This window comes from Drosophila sechellia, chromosome 3L (assembly GCF_004382195.2).
Source record: "Drosophila sechellia strain sech25 chromosome 3L, ASM438219v1, whole genome shotgun sequence".
NCBI lineage: Eukaryota > Metazoa > Arthropoda > Insecta > Diptera > Drosophilidae > Drosophila > Drosophila sechellia.
The window spans coordinates 4069506-4084889 of record NC_045951.1 but is presented as its reverse complement, the minus strand read 5'-3'; the positions used below and the strand labels follow the sequence as shown (position 1 = coordinate 4084889).

At 44.2% G+C, this 15384-nt stretch overlaps 3 protein-coding genes across 10 annotated transcripts; 1 reads left to right on the top strand and 2 right to left on the bottom strand.

The window, feature by feature from the left end:
* Positions 1 to 5: 5 nt before the first annotated feature.
* On the bottom strand, positions 6 to 3512 carry LOC6610717 (unc-112-related protein). The gene is made up of 2 exons (XM_002035247.2): positions 3010 to 3512; positions 6 to 2940 (listed from the first exon to the last, which is right to left on the bottom strand). Exon 2 carries the CDS (start codon positions 2881 to 2883, stop codon positions 748 to 750), a length of 2136 nt encoding a protein of 711 aa, XP_002035283.1. The 5' UTR covers positions 2884 to 2940; positions 3010 to 3512; the 3' UTR covers positions 6 to 747.
* Positions 3513 to 4337: 825 nt separating this feature from the next.
* LOC6610716 (double-stranded RNA-binding protein Staufen homolog) lies at positions 4338 to 12706 on the top strand. Of its 8 annotated transcripts, none has more exons than XM_032720083.1 (10): positions 4338 to 5685; positions 6318 to 6383; positions 8844 to 9017; positions 9231 to 9531; positions 9710 to 9829; positions 10059 to 10133; positions 10984 to 11079; positions 11156 to 11394; positions 11797 to 11890; positions 11943 to 12706. In XM_032720083.1, the coding sequence occupies exons 1-10, from the start codon at positions 5606 to 5608 to the stop codon at positions 12078 to 12080; spliced, it is 1383 nt and encodes a 460-aa protein (XP_032575974.1). In that variant the 5' UTR covers positions 4338 to 5605; the 3' UTR covers positions 12081 to 12706. The 8 variants fall into 8 exon arrangements, with proteins under 8 accessions (XP_032575974.1, XP_002035282.1, XP_032575973.1 ...); XM_002035246.2 differs by having other exon boundaries at positions 9701 to 9829; positions 11967 to 12706; XM_032720082.1 differs by having other exon boundaries at positions 9701 to 9829.
* Positions 12700 to 13813, bottom strand: LOC6610715 (phenoloxidase-activating factor 2). The gene is given in 3 exon segments (XM_032720091.1): positions 12700 to 13658; positions 13710 to 13732; positions 13735 to 13813. Coding segments are annotated over 3 exon segments (969 nt in total). The 5' UTR covers positions 13787 to 13813; the 3' UTR covers positions 12700 to 12764.
* Positions 13814 to 15384: the final 1571 nt, after the last annotated feature.

Here is a 15384-nt window from a genome sequence, read left to right as displayed (position 1 = left end):
CGCCGTTTACGGTCATTAAAAACATATAAAATAATTTATTCTGCTTATTAATTTGTTTAATAAATATACAATATATAAAACTGCGGGTTAGTCGCGCAAGTCCGCACAAGTGGTAAAAAATGGACTTAAGTAGTGTAACTTTAACGCTGTGTTAGAAACAGACAACACAGAGAACACAGGACATTGACTTGGACTTGTTTTGGGTTAAGATTGCTCTGGCGAAGGCACAACATCGTTATCATAATCGTTATCAGCGTGGTGATTGTTATTAGTCTAGAATTCCACTTCCATTAACACTTAAACACGAACGCATTCGATTTGGGTGGGTCGACTGACTGGGTTGATTAAAAATGTAGGTAATCGTTGGACAACTTCAAGAAACTCAGTTTAAGATACACACAGATATCATTTGCACAACACAAATTTGAAGACTTATACTTATAAAGTTAATTATTTTTTAGGTAAATGCCGACAAAGAAAACCAACTTCTAGTTACTACTACCGTCAAAGTTGTTTAAAAAGTATATACGTATTTAGGTTGATAAACCGAACAGAAAAAACCTTGGGAAGCTAACAACTAGAGTTACGGAGAAGTTGCTTGGTGTGGTCCACAGATTACCAGTCAACCCATAAATCAACGCACCCTACATTAGGTTAATATATGTAGATAAAACTGTAGAACATGCGACGAGGTTTGTGCTTGGCACTCAAGACTCCAGTCCACTGCTCCAGACTGCGCTAATCCGCTTACGACCAACCGCCCGTCAGCTTGTGGAACATCTCCTCGTTCAGCATCTGGTTGTTCTCCTTGGATCGCATGGACATGAATATGTAGCCGCCGATGAACTCGTGCACCACCTTGCAGTCGGCCGACTGCACGGAGAAGACGATGTTCTCGTCCTGCAGCTGAATCATCATGCACTTGATGCCCCAGTTAACATTCCAGGCCTTCATTGTGTTGTAGCGCCAGGTCTTTATGTGGTCGCCGGAGTTGAGGTCCATGCGCATGATGCGGTTGTTGGCCACGCCCAGCAGCTCCTCCTTCTTGTGTCCATCGAACTTGATGATGAAGAGAGTAACACCGAAGTCTGGTAGAGATTGCCAAGCCTGGATGTACTTCATCTTGGCGTCCATTAAGCTCAGCTGGCGAACGTTGGCATGGGCCTCTAGGATCCTCTGCACCGCCTTGCTGGATAGTTTGCGCATCATTTTGGGCGAGAGGTAATCCATGGGCTCAACACTACGCGGATTGATGGTGAGTGGAGCTCCCTGGGCGGGTTTCTGCATCTGCAGCAGCGAGCGAATACTGCTAACTTCGCTGTCGTAAGAGCTATCGGCTAGGGAGCGACCCTTGGCGGCCAGACGACAGGCTGCCATCCACTTGGCGTACTGCTCTTCGTTGTCGCATCTCACCCAGACCTCACTGTTCGGACCATTTCTGCCCTCTGGCGGAACTTCCAGACGGATGGCGAACTTTCCTTGGGCCAGGTTAACATCGGGCGTCACCTCGCAGCCCTTCAAATTGATGCTGATGGTGGGAGCTCCCCGCCTGGACTCATCCTGCGATTTGTACAGGTGCAGATGCAGATCCCTGTAGGTGAAGAAGTAGCGCTTGTATCCCTTGAGCGTGAACCTTTGAGGCTTGAGGAATTTCAAATAGTCCGACAGCTCTGGTATCCTGGTGATGTTGCCCTGATCCTTGCCACCTCCTGGTCCTTCGAGTGTGATCTGCAGCTCGTTGAGAGCGGAGTCAATGTCGTCCTCGCCGCCAGTCTCCTGACTGGAGGTATCTATTCCGGAATCGATGCCTGGTGGATGCAGATCCGTCTGATGATTCACCTGGAACTGCAGGGCGGCAAACATGAGAGTCTCCTCCTCGGTGGGTTCCAATTCCTCGTTCAAAATGCTCCATTTGGCTTGCTCGTACAGTTGATTGATCCTCACTTGGTCGTACTTGGGGTTCAAATCGAAGAACGTGAAGTATTTGAAGCGCAGGCACAGAGTGTCGTACTCCCTAACTCCCTGCTCCATGATGGAAAGGGACGAGTCCAACCATCCCACGTTGAGGCGGGCTTTCTCCACCCGGGACTTGGGTCGAACCAAGCGTGCTCGTACATCCGGACTGGGGGACCTGGGCGACATGGCCAGGTTCTCCTGGAGGTCTCCGAAACTAGAGTTGGAATCGTAGCTAACATAGCCAGTGGAGTTGTGCTTCCAGGTGCCAGTGGGCGAGCTGATGGGTGTTCCCGGAGCAGTGGCTGCCCGTCGGGGTGTGGTGGCATACGGTGAAGCCGGAGCGCACAGCAGATTGCCAGTGTGCGAGCGATCCAGGCTGCCATTGCTGCCGTTATAGGCTCCTGTGATCGGGACAAAAGAATTGGTGTCCAGCGCTGGCTGCACGTAGGCGATTCCATTTGCCTGCGCTACGGGAATCTTGCGCTGCGGCAGCTTGGAGAAGTTCTTCTTCAGATGCTCCGGTTCCAGGGGCTTGCAGAACGACAGTTCCTCGGGATAGCGAATGTCCAGGTCCTTACACAAGCTTACAACGGCTCCGAAAGTTTTGGCCGAAAAGTTGACGCGGTAGTCCAGATAACGTAGATCGGGCATTTGCACCCTCAGTGTCTTGTGCATGGGCGTGAAGTGCAGAAAGGAATCCGATTGAACTCCGGCCTGGTCCAAAGTGGACCGCGTCTTGGTCAGCCAGACATTCTTGGCGGGCCACCACAGGGCGTGATCGGACCAATCTTTAGGCATCTCCGGATCCACCAGGTTCAGCATTACGCCGCCAATGTGCTGGTCACCCTTCACGCGCAACGTCTTCTCCACCTGCAGATCCGTGATGAGGATCCGCAGGTTCCACGTATTTTCGCCCACATGAATCATCTTTCGCTAAAAGTTCCGATGCGCGGGCGTCTCTTCTGTCCAAAGGCGAAACTATAACTGCGAGTATATATATGGCACAATCAGAGTCTAAATTTGCCCTCGAAACGATGACGTAATCCAACTTACGTTCAGCGCCGTTTTTGCAACCAAGTTTTTGTTGTTCTTGCCGTTGTCGTTGGCTGGCGGGGAGTGGAGAGGGGGGATGCGAGGGGGCGGTGGCGGAACTATATAGGCCCTTATCTCGCCAGATGTTTGCACGGAAACAGAAACGCCAGCGAAACAGACCCAACAATCCAACAAGTCGAGTAATCCAGATCAAAATCGGTGGATGTAGAGATGGTGGTATGTATGACGATAAAAGGGGGGAAAGGCGGGGAAGGTACGGATCACTTGATTAACACACGCCCAAGGTTACGATTTTGATGGCTTGCTTGCTGCTGCTTGGGATGTTTTGTTTTCCCGATCTCTCTCGCAATCGCAATTCGCAGCGTTTTCCTCCCGCTTTTCCTCGCACATCAACACACCGACGAACACTAATGCACGCGCTCAAAAATGCGATGCAAATTTTCACAAAACAACACGTCGCGCGCGACGAGACAAAGCGAGAAACGAGCCGAGATAGAGAGAAATTAATTTATAAATAAATCAGCAGCAGAGCAGTGTGACCGTTTGTCTGCGCATATCGATGGTTCGCGCCAGCGGAATCGAACTTATCGGAACGGATGGTAAGAAGTATAGTTTAAATTTCGTTAAAATGACATGGAAAAAAGTAATACAATTTACCGTTAATTATTGTACTTAAATTATTGCTATTAAGCTAGCTGCAAGAGATATTATCAAATATAAATTCTTATAAATTCTGCTTTCACAATTGAATCGTGGATAGGGCATACCTAATACATTAGATTCGCATGGTATAATTTAATTTGTATTCGAATTGAAACGAATTTGTGTATGGCAATCTATTGTATCAAGTCCATTGCAAACATAATATCTGACAGGCAAAGAACAATGAAGTCGTGGGGATTGGCGTTAGTGTTCCTTATTTATTTCCTGGAAGTGACTCATTCAATACGTGCCTGTGGCCCAGGACGAGAAAGGAACTGTCATATTAATAATAAGCAAACATATCAAAGGCGGAAATACCAATAACGTTCTTATTAATTGCTTATATAAGATTATTAGTGATTACCTAGTAAACTTATAAAAATTCACATATGTTAACAACATGTTAACAATAAGCACATATTTCAAAATATGGGTATAAATATGAAAATTGTATCGATATTTGTTTTCTTCCAGAAAGGGCGGTCACACCGGCGCAATGGTCATCTCTAAGTTATCGTAACGAAAATATAGTTCTGTTGTTCTAATAATTTTAGTAGAAAGCAAATCTTTTATTAAATCATGGACATCAATTTAAATTAACGCATGTTTCAGTTAACTACTGTAATATAAAGCAAAAGTACATACATATATATATACATATATAAAAACAATACTGGTTTTTCTCCCCCTCCTGCTGTTTCGCTCTTTCCGCTCTTTTTCTCCACACCGTATTCGTAAACAAAGGCAATGAAAGCTCCAGTTGAACGGCTAAAGAGGCCTTAAAGCCCCCAGATTGTTTTTCGCCGTTGAGCCGAGCGCACGTATTCGAAAAAAACAACTAATAGTGTATAATAGTGCAGTATTGTGTAAAATACGCGCGTCTCTGCTGTCTCGCTCTGGCACCCACTCATACACTTTCGCGTGCCAATACACACATACCTGTACGAGAGCGAGATACGAAAAACGGTGCATGGAAAATAGGAAAATCGGAACTGAAAAAGTCGGAATTTCGTTTAATCAAGTTAGCAGCGCGTACTACTGTCAGTTTTAAATTGAAAGTGTCGGTCCACGGTTTTCTAAATAGTCATATTGTTACGAAATTCGAAACAAAGCACATACCCAGAAGTTCTCGGAAAAAAACATCTCGGCGCGAAAAAATCGATGCAGCAATGTAAAAATTTGACAAACTCCCGTACCATAGAATGAAAGCAACAATTGAGTTAAACATATGGTATACATAGTGTAGTGAAACGGTGTGTTACGTTCATATACATACTCGTAACAATATTAATAAAAGCGCGGCGCATCAACCCGAGCGGCTTATTCATCCATGCAGGAGATTCGAGATACAAAACATCAGATACAATAAGCATCCGAATTTTAGGCAGTTGGGCGGTCCCACACGAGATTCTCATCTTAACGATAAAACCCATGGTTTTTGGCCATTAACGAATATTGTAGCTGTGGAAAGGAGCTACACTACAGCAAATGCACCAACATCAAGCGGTTGATAAACCCGAACCCAGAGCAACTTGAAGACTTGCAGACCTACGTAATTACAACAAATTGCAGCAACAACAAAGCAACGCCTACGACACGCCAGTGATTACAACAATAATAGCGGCAAAAGCAAAAACGAAATTATTTACCACAACACGACATAACCTGTTGTAGCTATTTCACTGTACTGCATTGTTGCTCACCTCTCGGCATCTAAAATTGGGCATTCACAAGCGGCTTACAGTAAATACGTGGTTAACCATCGGCTGCGAATATACATTCATTATATAGCCGGAATCTGCAAGTGGCACACCTGTGGCCACGGGTCAGTTGAACACCAGTTGGAGCAGCAGCATCGCCATCACCATCACCATCACAGCCACAAGCACACACAATGTCGAGACTCACCGAGGAAATGGTGATTGCGCGGGCCAAGCAATCCGATCTGTGTCTGATCAAAAAGCTAAATTGCTGGTAAGTAAACAGCCCAAATAACGAGAAATAATTATAGAAAATAGCATCATATCATAACGTATAATGAAAGGAATGCTTGCTAAAGTGCAGTAGATTGTTAGATTCAGAATTAGGCATAAATATGTATTTAGTCAGCGGCATATTAATCATGCTTTAGCAAAGTTGGAACGACTAATTGTTATAGTTCAGAAAGAGCCACTGTTCATTGAATCGATTTTCAATCCAATTTCCGCCTGTGCATTGATCTATTGCTAATCGTGCTGGGGCAGGTGCAGCCACTATAGTGAAAGCTTCGATCTGTATTGAATGGGTCTGCGATCTGGGGTCTGGGGGATCTGCCCACTTTGCTGCCACTTCGGCCGCTCCGGCTGCTTTCACTCGACCCAAATCCGGGGGCAATCTTCTAACCAGTTTAGGAGTGTCCACTTTGGAGCGAGTCACGATTCCCTGGGCTGGAAAAACACGCGCCCCTCGAGAAAAACGCTTGGAAAAGCGTGAAAAGCAGTTGAACTACTTTCCGTGATGGGCCCCAACTCTTGACCCATCTGGGATATGCGCGTTGACTGCTAAGGGGGCTTCACTGTACATTATTTATCTTTATTAAAATACCATCTATTCTGTGCTTATTTCAGGGGCAGTGATCTCAGCGATGTGTCCATCATCAAGCGAATGCGTGGAGTGGAAGTTCTGGCTCTTAGGTAAGTCACAAGTCGTGAAATATTTCTTGTATAAGGATCATCTTGATTATAATTTCCTGACGCGGTGCCTTTTGATTGATTCAAAGTCGGACTCGCCGCCGAGAATGCGGTAGAGATATATATTAAAAAGCAGAGATATTTGCTTTCCAATGATGTCATCGCCCCATCATTAGGCAAGCTCAAATACGAAAGATACTTTGGCACGCTCAAGCGCGTAATTAATGCAAAAAGCTGGGGACGCAGAAAACTACAGAAAATAAGCTAAAAGTCGTGGGAGCTCCCAAATTGGCAATAGCAACTGGCAGCGTACTTTTCCAAGTCGCGTAGGCCACATTGCGTAGGGGCAGATACGATACTATAGTTATGACTCGTATCTGCCAGATACTTTTGTATCTCGCTGTGCCTTGTACCTCATCTGGTACTGCTGGTTACTTGTTGTACTTGCATGTCGCTCGATAAGTTTGCATGTGCTGCTGCTGCTGCTTTTGCTGATTTTGCCACTTTTGCCATAAAAGGCGACAATCATTTTGACTGCCAAGGTCGCCGAAATCAATTTCCCCCCAAAACTTCTCTGTCATCTGTTGGCAATGTGCTGAAAACTCTTGACTCTTGCGATTCGTTTAATTATGCATAAAACAGATATAGATGGAGGTGCACATATACAAGAGTTTGTAGCCTTATAGGGAAATTTGGCATTGAACTTGGGGGAAAAGAACCGTGAGAATAGCAGTTGCAAACAGGAAATAATTTAGGTATGGGCGAATCAGCCAATTCAAAAGGAATTATCAGATGAAGCGAAAAATATATGTCGCCCCAGTGAACAGGAAGCTATAATTATGGTATTGAAGTTGTAGATATCGCACCTTAAACAGAAATTAAATCTGGCAGACACTTATATATTTATTTCATTAGAAACAGGAAATCCCAAAGGAGGGACTACAGATATATTCGTGGGGTAAAGTATAAATAATAAACTTGAACATGAATTGACACCGATCTTGATCAAAAGCAAAAGTGCTCCTTTTTGGGCAAGTTGTTTTCGTTTATTTATTTCTCAATGAGTCATATAAATATATGTATGTCGGGAAATGTAAGATACTCTGTTAGGTCTTTGCATTGCATTACTAAATATATAAGCGATGTGTTCTTAAAATAGAAGCTTATCTTGAGATAAAAATGTGCCCTAAATTCGCTAAAAAATTGAGCTTTTATTACTTAATGGCTCGGTAGACCAGTTTCCTTGCTACTTCTATTATCAGGAAGCTATTACCGCAATCGAGACTACCCAACTGTCGTAGAGCTTTATCAGTCTACAGATAATGGTAGGAGTTTCCTATGTACAAGCGTGAATGAATAAATTGATAACAAATTGACATGGCAAGCGTGTAAGCCCGAGGGCAATAGCTTCTTATAGAAGTCTGCTCTGTTTGCATTACTTAACGTTGGTAACAAGGAAAACCTTTCAGTCTCAACCCGATGGCTAGTAGTTTTACGTGGGGTTCCCTGCTTTGTGGGGCATTTGTTGTGCTAGGCGTGGAGTAGTGTTCGCAATGAATGAGCCATAAATCAGATTGGTTTACCATACTTCAGGTAAAATGCGTTGGCGTAGTCTCCATTTCTTGGCAGTATACTCGCCCCTTTTGCTCATTACCATTTTCCTACCCATTTCCCGGCGTTATGAGTGTGCATATTGATTTGACTTGCGTGCTGCAAGCACTTTTCTTTTTACCTACCATGGCATTTCCACTCGGTAGGCTTCAAGTGCTAGATAACCTTGACTCTTCAGAGGAAACATTGATATTATGCATACTTAAGCAGTGGCACTCCTGCTCCTGGTCCTAATCCCGATTGGCCTGATTTATTTAGCGAACTATTAATAGTGCCACGAATTCCAGATACCAGACATTCACTAAGGCAATGCACTCGTGTGCCATTTAGCGATCTTCCTGGCTAAGTTTAGACAGTTGCTTCTGCCATTCCCGCAGAAATAGAAAAAGATGTTTTAGGTGTCCACACAGGGAGAAAAGGTTAATCTTCTTCTACATATGTATGAAATTAGAAATTACAATTCGCTCTGTGTAGAAATTTATCTTTTCTTTACCTATTCAATCAGTCGGGTAGGCAAAATCACGGCACGCTTTTGGCCATCGGCAATTGGCCACTTCATAGGGTAATTAGCATTGTTGGGAGTCCAGGTGCTAAGCGGGTATCGCCCGGAACAGGGGGTTTAAACCTGACCTAGACGAAGACCAATGATGACAAAAAGCTTTTCCCCCTGCCGAGATTCTTTAACTGTTATTTGTGGGGTATTCTGCGAAGAATCCGACGAGTTAATGACCGCACGCAGCTGCCGAAGAATCTTTTGTGAGGCTTTGGGCATGAGTCACGGCAGTTAGTTGGCGCCTTTGTCCCGCCAAAGAGAAAGTTTCTTGAACCTAAAGTCTTATGCTTGTGTTGCAGTGTCAACAAGATCAGCACGCTGTCGACCTTCGAGGATTGCACAAAGCTGGAGGAGCTGTATCTGCGCAAAAACAGCATCTCTGACATCAATGAGATTGCCTACCTGCAAAATCTTCCGAGTCTCAGGAATCTCTGGCTGGAGGAAAATCCCTGCTGCGAACAAGCTGGCCCCAAGTGAGTAACTTCAATGGATATCAATGAAACGTGATATTCTGGCTCAAAGCATTAGCTTTTGTCATCGTGCCAAACGATGTGTTCGCTCTGCTTCGTTTGAAACGTATATACATAATTAGTTGTTCATAAATTCAAATATATTTTTTTAATCTATATAGTAGATGTAGAGAAGCCCTAATAATCGGTCTCACCTCTGTCTAACCACAATCACAGCTATCGTTCGATCGTATTACGCGCCCTGCCCAACCTGAAGAAACTCGACAATGTTGAGGTCACAAAGCAGGAGGTGGAGGAGGCGCTGCGTGGAGGCGGAGTCGGCGCACCAGAGGAAGAGGTCTACGAGGATGCCTACCAGCAACATCAGCAGTCGACGCGGTCATCGCCGCAGCAGATACCGCAGCAGCAGCAACACAGCTACCCGCAACACTCGCCGCCGCTGCAGCAGCAGCAGCAACCATACCAACCGCAGCAGCAGTCGCAGCAGCAACGCGTCTGCACCAGTCCCACGAAAGAGGTAAGTGGCTCCCATTGTCTGTGTGGATTTTCCCACATCACGCCCTGGTTTAGCGGCTATAATCTCTTGCCTTGGCAATGAACTCTGTAATCAACACTTGCGCCCGTTTTGGTCTATTTCGCTTAACCCCGAACCACCTACTCCCATTAACTCTGCATTTTCGAACAAGCCGCCGCAGTTGCCCAGTCCGCTGGTAAAAAACAGCAGCGAAGGAAGCATCAGCCAAAGTGCCAGCGATCTCTGCCAGGTGCAGGCGGCTCAGCCGCTAAAGGGTTCCCAGCCGCCCACGCCCACCAAGGTAATGGGAGGTCAGCTAGGTAGTCGGGAGGTTTTCTTTTTTTATTTCCAGTATCTATTTGGTTATTTCTTTGTATTAGTTTCGATTTTTAATTCCATGTTTCTTTTGTATATGGGTGGTACATGTCTGCAACAGTGTAATGCAAATAATCGTATTCTGAGATCAGTCTATCCCCCCATGGTACCTTAGCCATAAATTCCCACTAATCTTATTTCGGCTTTTTGTCCAGGAACCCGTGCATCCGTCATCGCCCATGTATAACACCATAACCAAAGAGCAGCGCACCTCCTACCACCAGTACGATGTAAGATCCACAGCCCCTCCACAGCCAGCAACTACTAAATAACACCATGTAACAGCCCCACGCATCCGACATGACAGAATTCAGCTTGTGCAGCCGGTCGCGCCCACTTCTTTAGGGGCCCTATTTTCGAGGTTCGATGTTCGAGGTTTGAGGGTGTGGGCTCGTCACACTCGAGTGGAGAGGGGGAACTAGGGACTGGGCATAGCCATCACGCGATGGCCCCGGCATGGTAAAGGTTCTCTTGCTTTCCCGCCGCCCGTCCAATGGGGCATTGTCTGTTTGCCGGCTTTTGTGGGTTAAGTCACTCGGTTGACTTTGGAATCGTGTGCAGAGGGATGGGAACTGGGGGACGAACCATGATTGCCCAAGAAGCCCAAAATGAACCATATAAAATAGGTCTTTATGTATTCATGCACGTGGGGAAAATATTTAACCAGATAGCTGAGAATAATTGAATCTCTACGAGATCGGAAAGTAAAATGACGCTAGTAAATATGTGAATATGAATAGGTTTACTCTCAAGAACAAAAGTTTCAATATTTTTTTATCTACATAATTGCATTTTAATTACACAATTTCTCTCTATGCTGAGAAAAAGCTAGTCCCTCCGAAAAACCACTGAACCAGTGGAGAAAATGACTGGCTGAACAATTTGTCATGTGTGGATTGCCCTGGGGACTGGGGATGGGTGATATCAACTCGAATCTAACGTTTCTCTTCTGCTGCTTCTCTCACCAACCATGCACTGATCCCAATTGCAACGCAACCAAAACTAAAACGACCACAACCCAAAACTCAACTAAAATGCAAACCGCACCACTAACGCCTCATCCGCGGACTCGACGAGCAGCGCTCGCCGGGATCCGACCAGGAAAATAGTCTGCACACTTACAGGGAGGTGCGGCCCACGCCGTTCCCGCCCAGCATTTCTGCGCACTCAATGAAGGTAAGACCGAGATGCAAGAATGTAGAAAAGGCACATGAGGGTGATGACACTGTCTAATTGTCGTATTCTCGTACAGGAATACTATCAGTCGGACAGACCCGCCTACCCGGCGCACTACCGCCACAGCCAGACGGACCTCACCGAGTGGGAGGAGCACCAGCAGGTGCCCCAGGTGCATCACAATCCCTACGGCAGCCAGAAACAGTTGCACCACCCGCAGCGACGCAGCGCAGGACCGGAGATGACGGCCTACCGGAACGGCAGTGCCCGGGAGAACGGCGGCGAATGGGATCCGGAGGACAGGTCCAGGGCGAGGTGAGGTCATCGACCAGGTCATTTGGTGGTCGTGGCTATTAGCTTATTTCATTAAGGGTAAACAACGCGACATATCACAGATAGCCAGGCAGCTTGTGTTTATTTTAAATGCGTACTTCGTTTATTTTTAAATGTGTTAAAAGCGCGCCATTTAAACAAATAACCTGTATGCATACAATTTTTATTGAAAATCGATTAGTTCATATATGTAATTTGCACGAAGTGAAACATATATGTACAGAAAACTGTATAACAGTTGTATGCATCATATAGTTTAATTGGTTTATTTGCAAACTATAGCAAAAAAAAAATTGGTAACATGTCGATAAAAGCCGATCGCTTAGCACTTGGTATCTAATTGTTTAAATTGTATTACTAAATTTATGCATACCCATTTTTCAGGCGACCCGAGGGAAGATATAGTGACGGGACCTCGTCATTGTCGGCCTCTGTGATGAATCACTACTCGGGCTACCATCGCAGGCCCATAAATAGGGTGAGTTATACGAGTATAGCCAAAGGCCACCATTGATTAAGACGACCTATAGCTGAATCACGTCCCGCTTTCGCAGAATTCGAATATTCTCTCCGCCGCACTGTGTTTGGTGAAGGAGTTGGACTACGCCAGTCTGGAGGTTCTGGAGCACGCTGTGCGGTGTCGCATTGATGAGTTGGCGAACGAATGATGAAGACGACTCTCTAATCGCATGTCGATTAGCTAATCCAACGCCTCAGCTGCGTTGCAAAATACAAATGACCAGGAAAACTGAACACACTTAAAAGACACGACGAGCAGGGGAAAGGGGAAACTGATATTATACTAACGTCTTAAGCAACAAATAACAATTACAAATCAGATACTTAACGAGGATAGGGATTCATACTTGCCAATTGTAAAACAATAGTGTAACTATCAACTTTTGTAAGCATTTTGTCATGTAACGAACTTTGCTATTGGAAACACATAACGAAACAGTAAGCTAGGACATAATCCGACTATCGATCACAGATCCTGTTCATTTGATTCCCAATCGAGAGCACAGACCACAAAAACTAGCCTTCTTTTGTACTTAACTCGCGAAGATCGACTAGCGAACTAATGTCGCCCAAGGCGAAGGAGCACAATGTATCTTCCTTGATTCTTTCTAAGATTAATTGAAATACTCATGTCTTTGTTAAATATTTGTACGCTAAACCTTAATTTTAAAATATTTACCTAAAATGCAATGAACACGTCCAGTTTATGTTTGCCGTTCTCTTTTTAACGATTACGTTGGAAACTATAATGCAAAAAATAAACAAATTAACAGTAGCTGGCCTCTTTCGAGGAGTATTAATATTGTAAGTCAGGTTAATGGTAATGTATAAGCTTAGTTCCTTGTATCCGACATGTTCGAGGGTAACTGACCAGCGAAGGGAACACTGTTGGAGTTCTGGGCCATGTGCTGATAGATCCAATCCCGGAACATTTCCACGTTTGTGTAGACTGCTGGAACGGTTTCCTCTCGACAGCCGATGCCCCAGTTAACGATGCCAGCCTGCTCATAGCGTAATGGATCCGCATCCATGGGGCAGAATAGTGCGGATCCGCCGTCGCCGATGCAGTCTCCCGTATCCTTCTCGCCGCCGGCGCATATCAGACTAGCATGCAGATCAAAGGAGACACCCAATCTGGTGTTTCTCAACTGATCCTGGCACTGCGCCCTGGTAATCATGGGCAGTTCGATTTTCTTTTGGATATTGGAGTAATTTTCAGCGTCGAATGCCAGCTTTCCCCAACCGACAACCAGGCAGCGCTTTTGATCGAAGGACTTTCCCTGGCTGGGCAAGCAGATGGTTCGGATGTGGCTTTTCAACTCAAAGGGGGTGGCTAGGAACAGAAGGGCAATGTTATTGGCTCCTGATGCATAAGCGAACTCCTTGTGTTGCACAACTCTGGCCACCGGGCGATCCTCCGATGGTAGGATTTCACTGCGGTATCCCGTATCCCATCCGCCAGCTCTCACAACAATTTCCGTATCAGTCTTGCCCGCCACGATGCTAGCCGCTGTAAGGACAACTCCTGGTGCAATCAGAGAACCACCTCCGAAGAATTTTCCTTGACTGAAAAGGGCAACCACCCATGGAAATTGGCCAGGTGTGGAGTAATCTTTGGGCACCTTCTCGGGGGCCACAAATCCGTTTGGATTGCTCATGCCGCAAACTTGATTTGGGTCTGGTTGAAGATTGTCCTTGGGTGACATTCCGTGGAATATCTCTGGTGCCTACAAATTTTTAATTTAAATTTAATTAAATATTTAAAAAATATTATATACCTCTCCTTCACTTTGCCCAGTCGACTATACGGAAAGCAAACAAAAAGGAACGTAATTATTGTCCAGTTCTTGAGCATGGTTTGCTGGAGCTCACAAATTCCAAACGACTGAAGTCAGAAGTCAGCTGAAGAATTCAGCGGGAATCATGCTTATCAGTCACTGTTGATAGTATGTAACCTTTATATATTTTCTGAAGAAGAGCAAATAATATCTATGAAAAATATACGCATGCAATGCTATGGAAAATAATTAATATATTTAAGTACATAAGAAATAACAAAAACAATCAATTAATTGTTATATACAGATAGATGAGTATGAAGACAGCGCGCCCTGATTTGAAATACTGCTTAAAGCAGCTCAAGCGGTTATGCACTGCTTTTCGCTCGTGAAGCAGTGAAACGGTTTCGCAAGCGTAGTGATTAAGCAGTGCATTCAAATTTGACGATGTTAGTTCTTGTTATTCAAATTAAATGGTAAATCGAATGATTAATACAAGAAATTAATTGAATTTTTCCTGAGCCCCTAGCCATTCCAATAAAACACAGGGTTTCTTGTTTTTTGTTTTGTTTAGAGGGGCTTTACAACATTTAACGTATATAAGATAATAATTTCCTTTATTTGGTTGTGTAGTTGCTGTTATGGTTATCTGTTGTGAAATTGCCTTTAAATCTATTTTTCTGTGTTATTTTGACCATAGCCCCAGACATTACCGACTAAGATAATGCCTGGCCATTGGATAGAACTGAAGAAACGAAACTGCGAAACGGCATAATCGGTTCGAAACGGTTTTCGACTCGGTATTCGTAATTGATGATGATGTGTCTGTTGGTTATAAATATATATATATATATATTGTGGGATTATGGATATTATTCCGGCATAATCCGTGTGATCGGTTCGCTAGTCGCTGTATTCATGGCAGAAACGCAACGCCTAACACATATACATATACATAAATGTAAAGTGCATTTCGTATATTAATTACTGAGTGATTAACTTGCTACACATCGATATACATACTGAAGCCGCATTAGGTTATCAATGAATGTGCTCTGAAAATTGCCTTATAACTTTGGTGCAATACAATATTTATTAATTATTCTTCATTTTCATTGATTAGTGCATGGTTAATATTAGCAATAGTACTGGTATATAGACACTGAGTATGCGAACTTCCTTGCCTGCTGTTCTCCTCCTAAGTTATAGTTAATTATTGTCAGTCACAGCGTCGCGTTTGCCACAACAACGTGTGCTTGTATTGACTATATCTTCGAGCTCGAATCGAAAATCTCAATATAATTATTATAATTATTATATAGAATATCTTACAAACTATTTGGCAGCTGGCCGATCTTGTTGCCGCTGCCGCAACGCATGTCTTCCAGAATGCGATTTAAGTTGTCTTCCATTTCAATGCAATGCGAAAAAATGTCTTCCAAACACACAGATAATATGCATACAATACATCATATGCGATTATTTATGCTGAACAATATGACACCTAGATATTATGGTAACTGTGGTTTACAGCTTTATGTATATATATATATTCATGTATATATATATATTCATGTATATATATATGATATACGGGTCTGGTAGATCCAGTTTAGCCCGTCTGAGTTTCTGATTTGCAATCGCAACTCATTGTGTGGATATATATAGACCAATT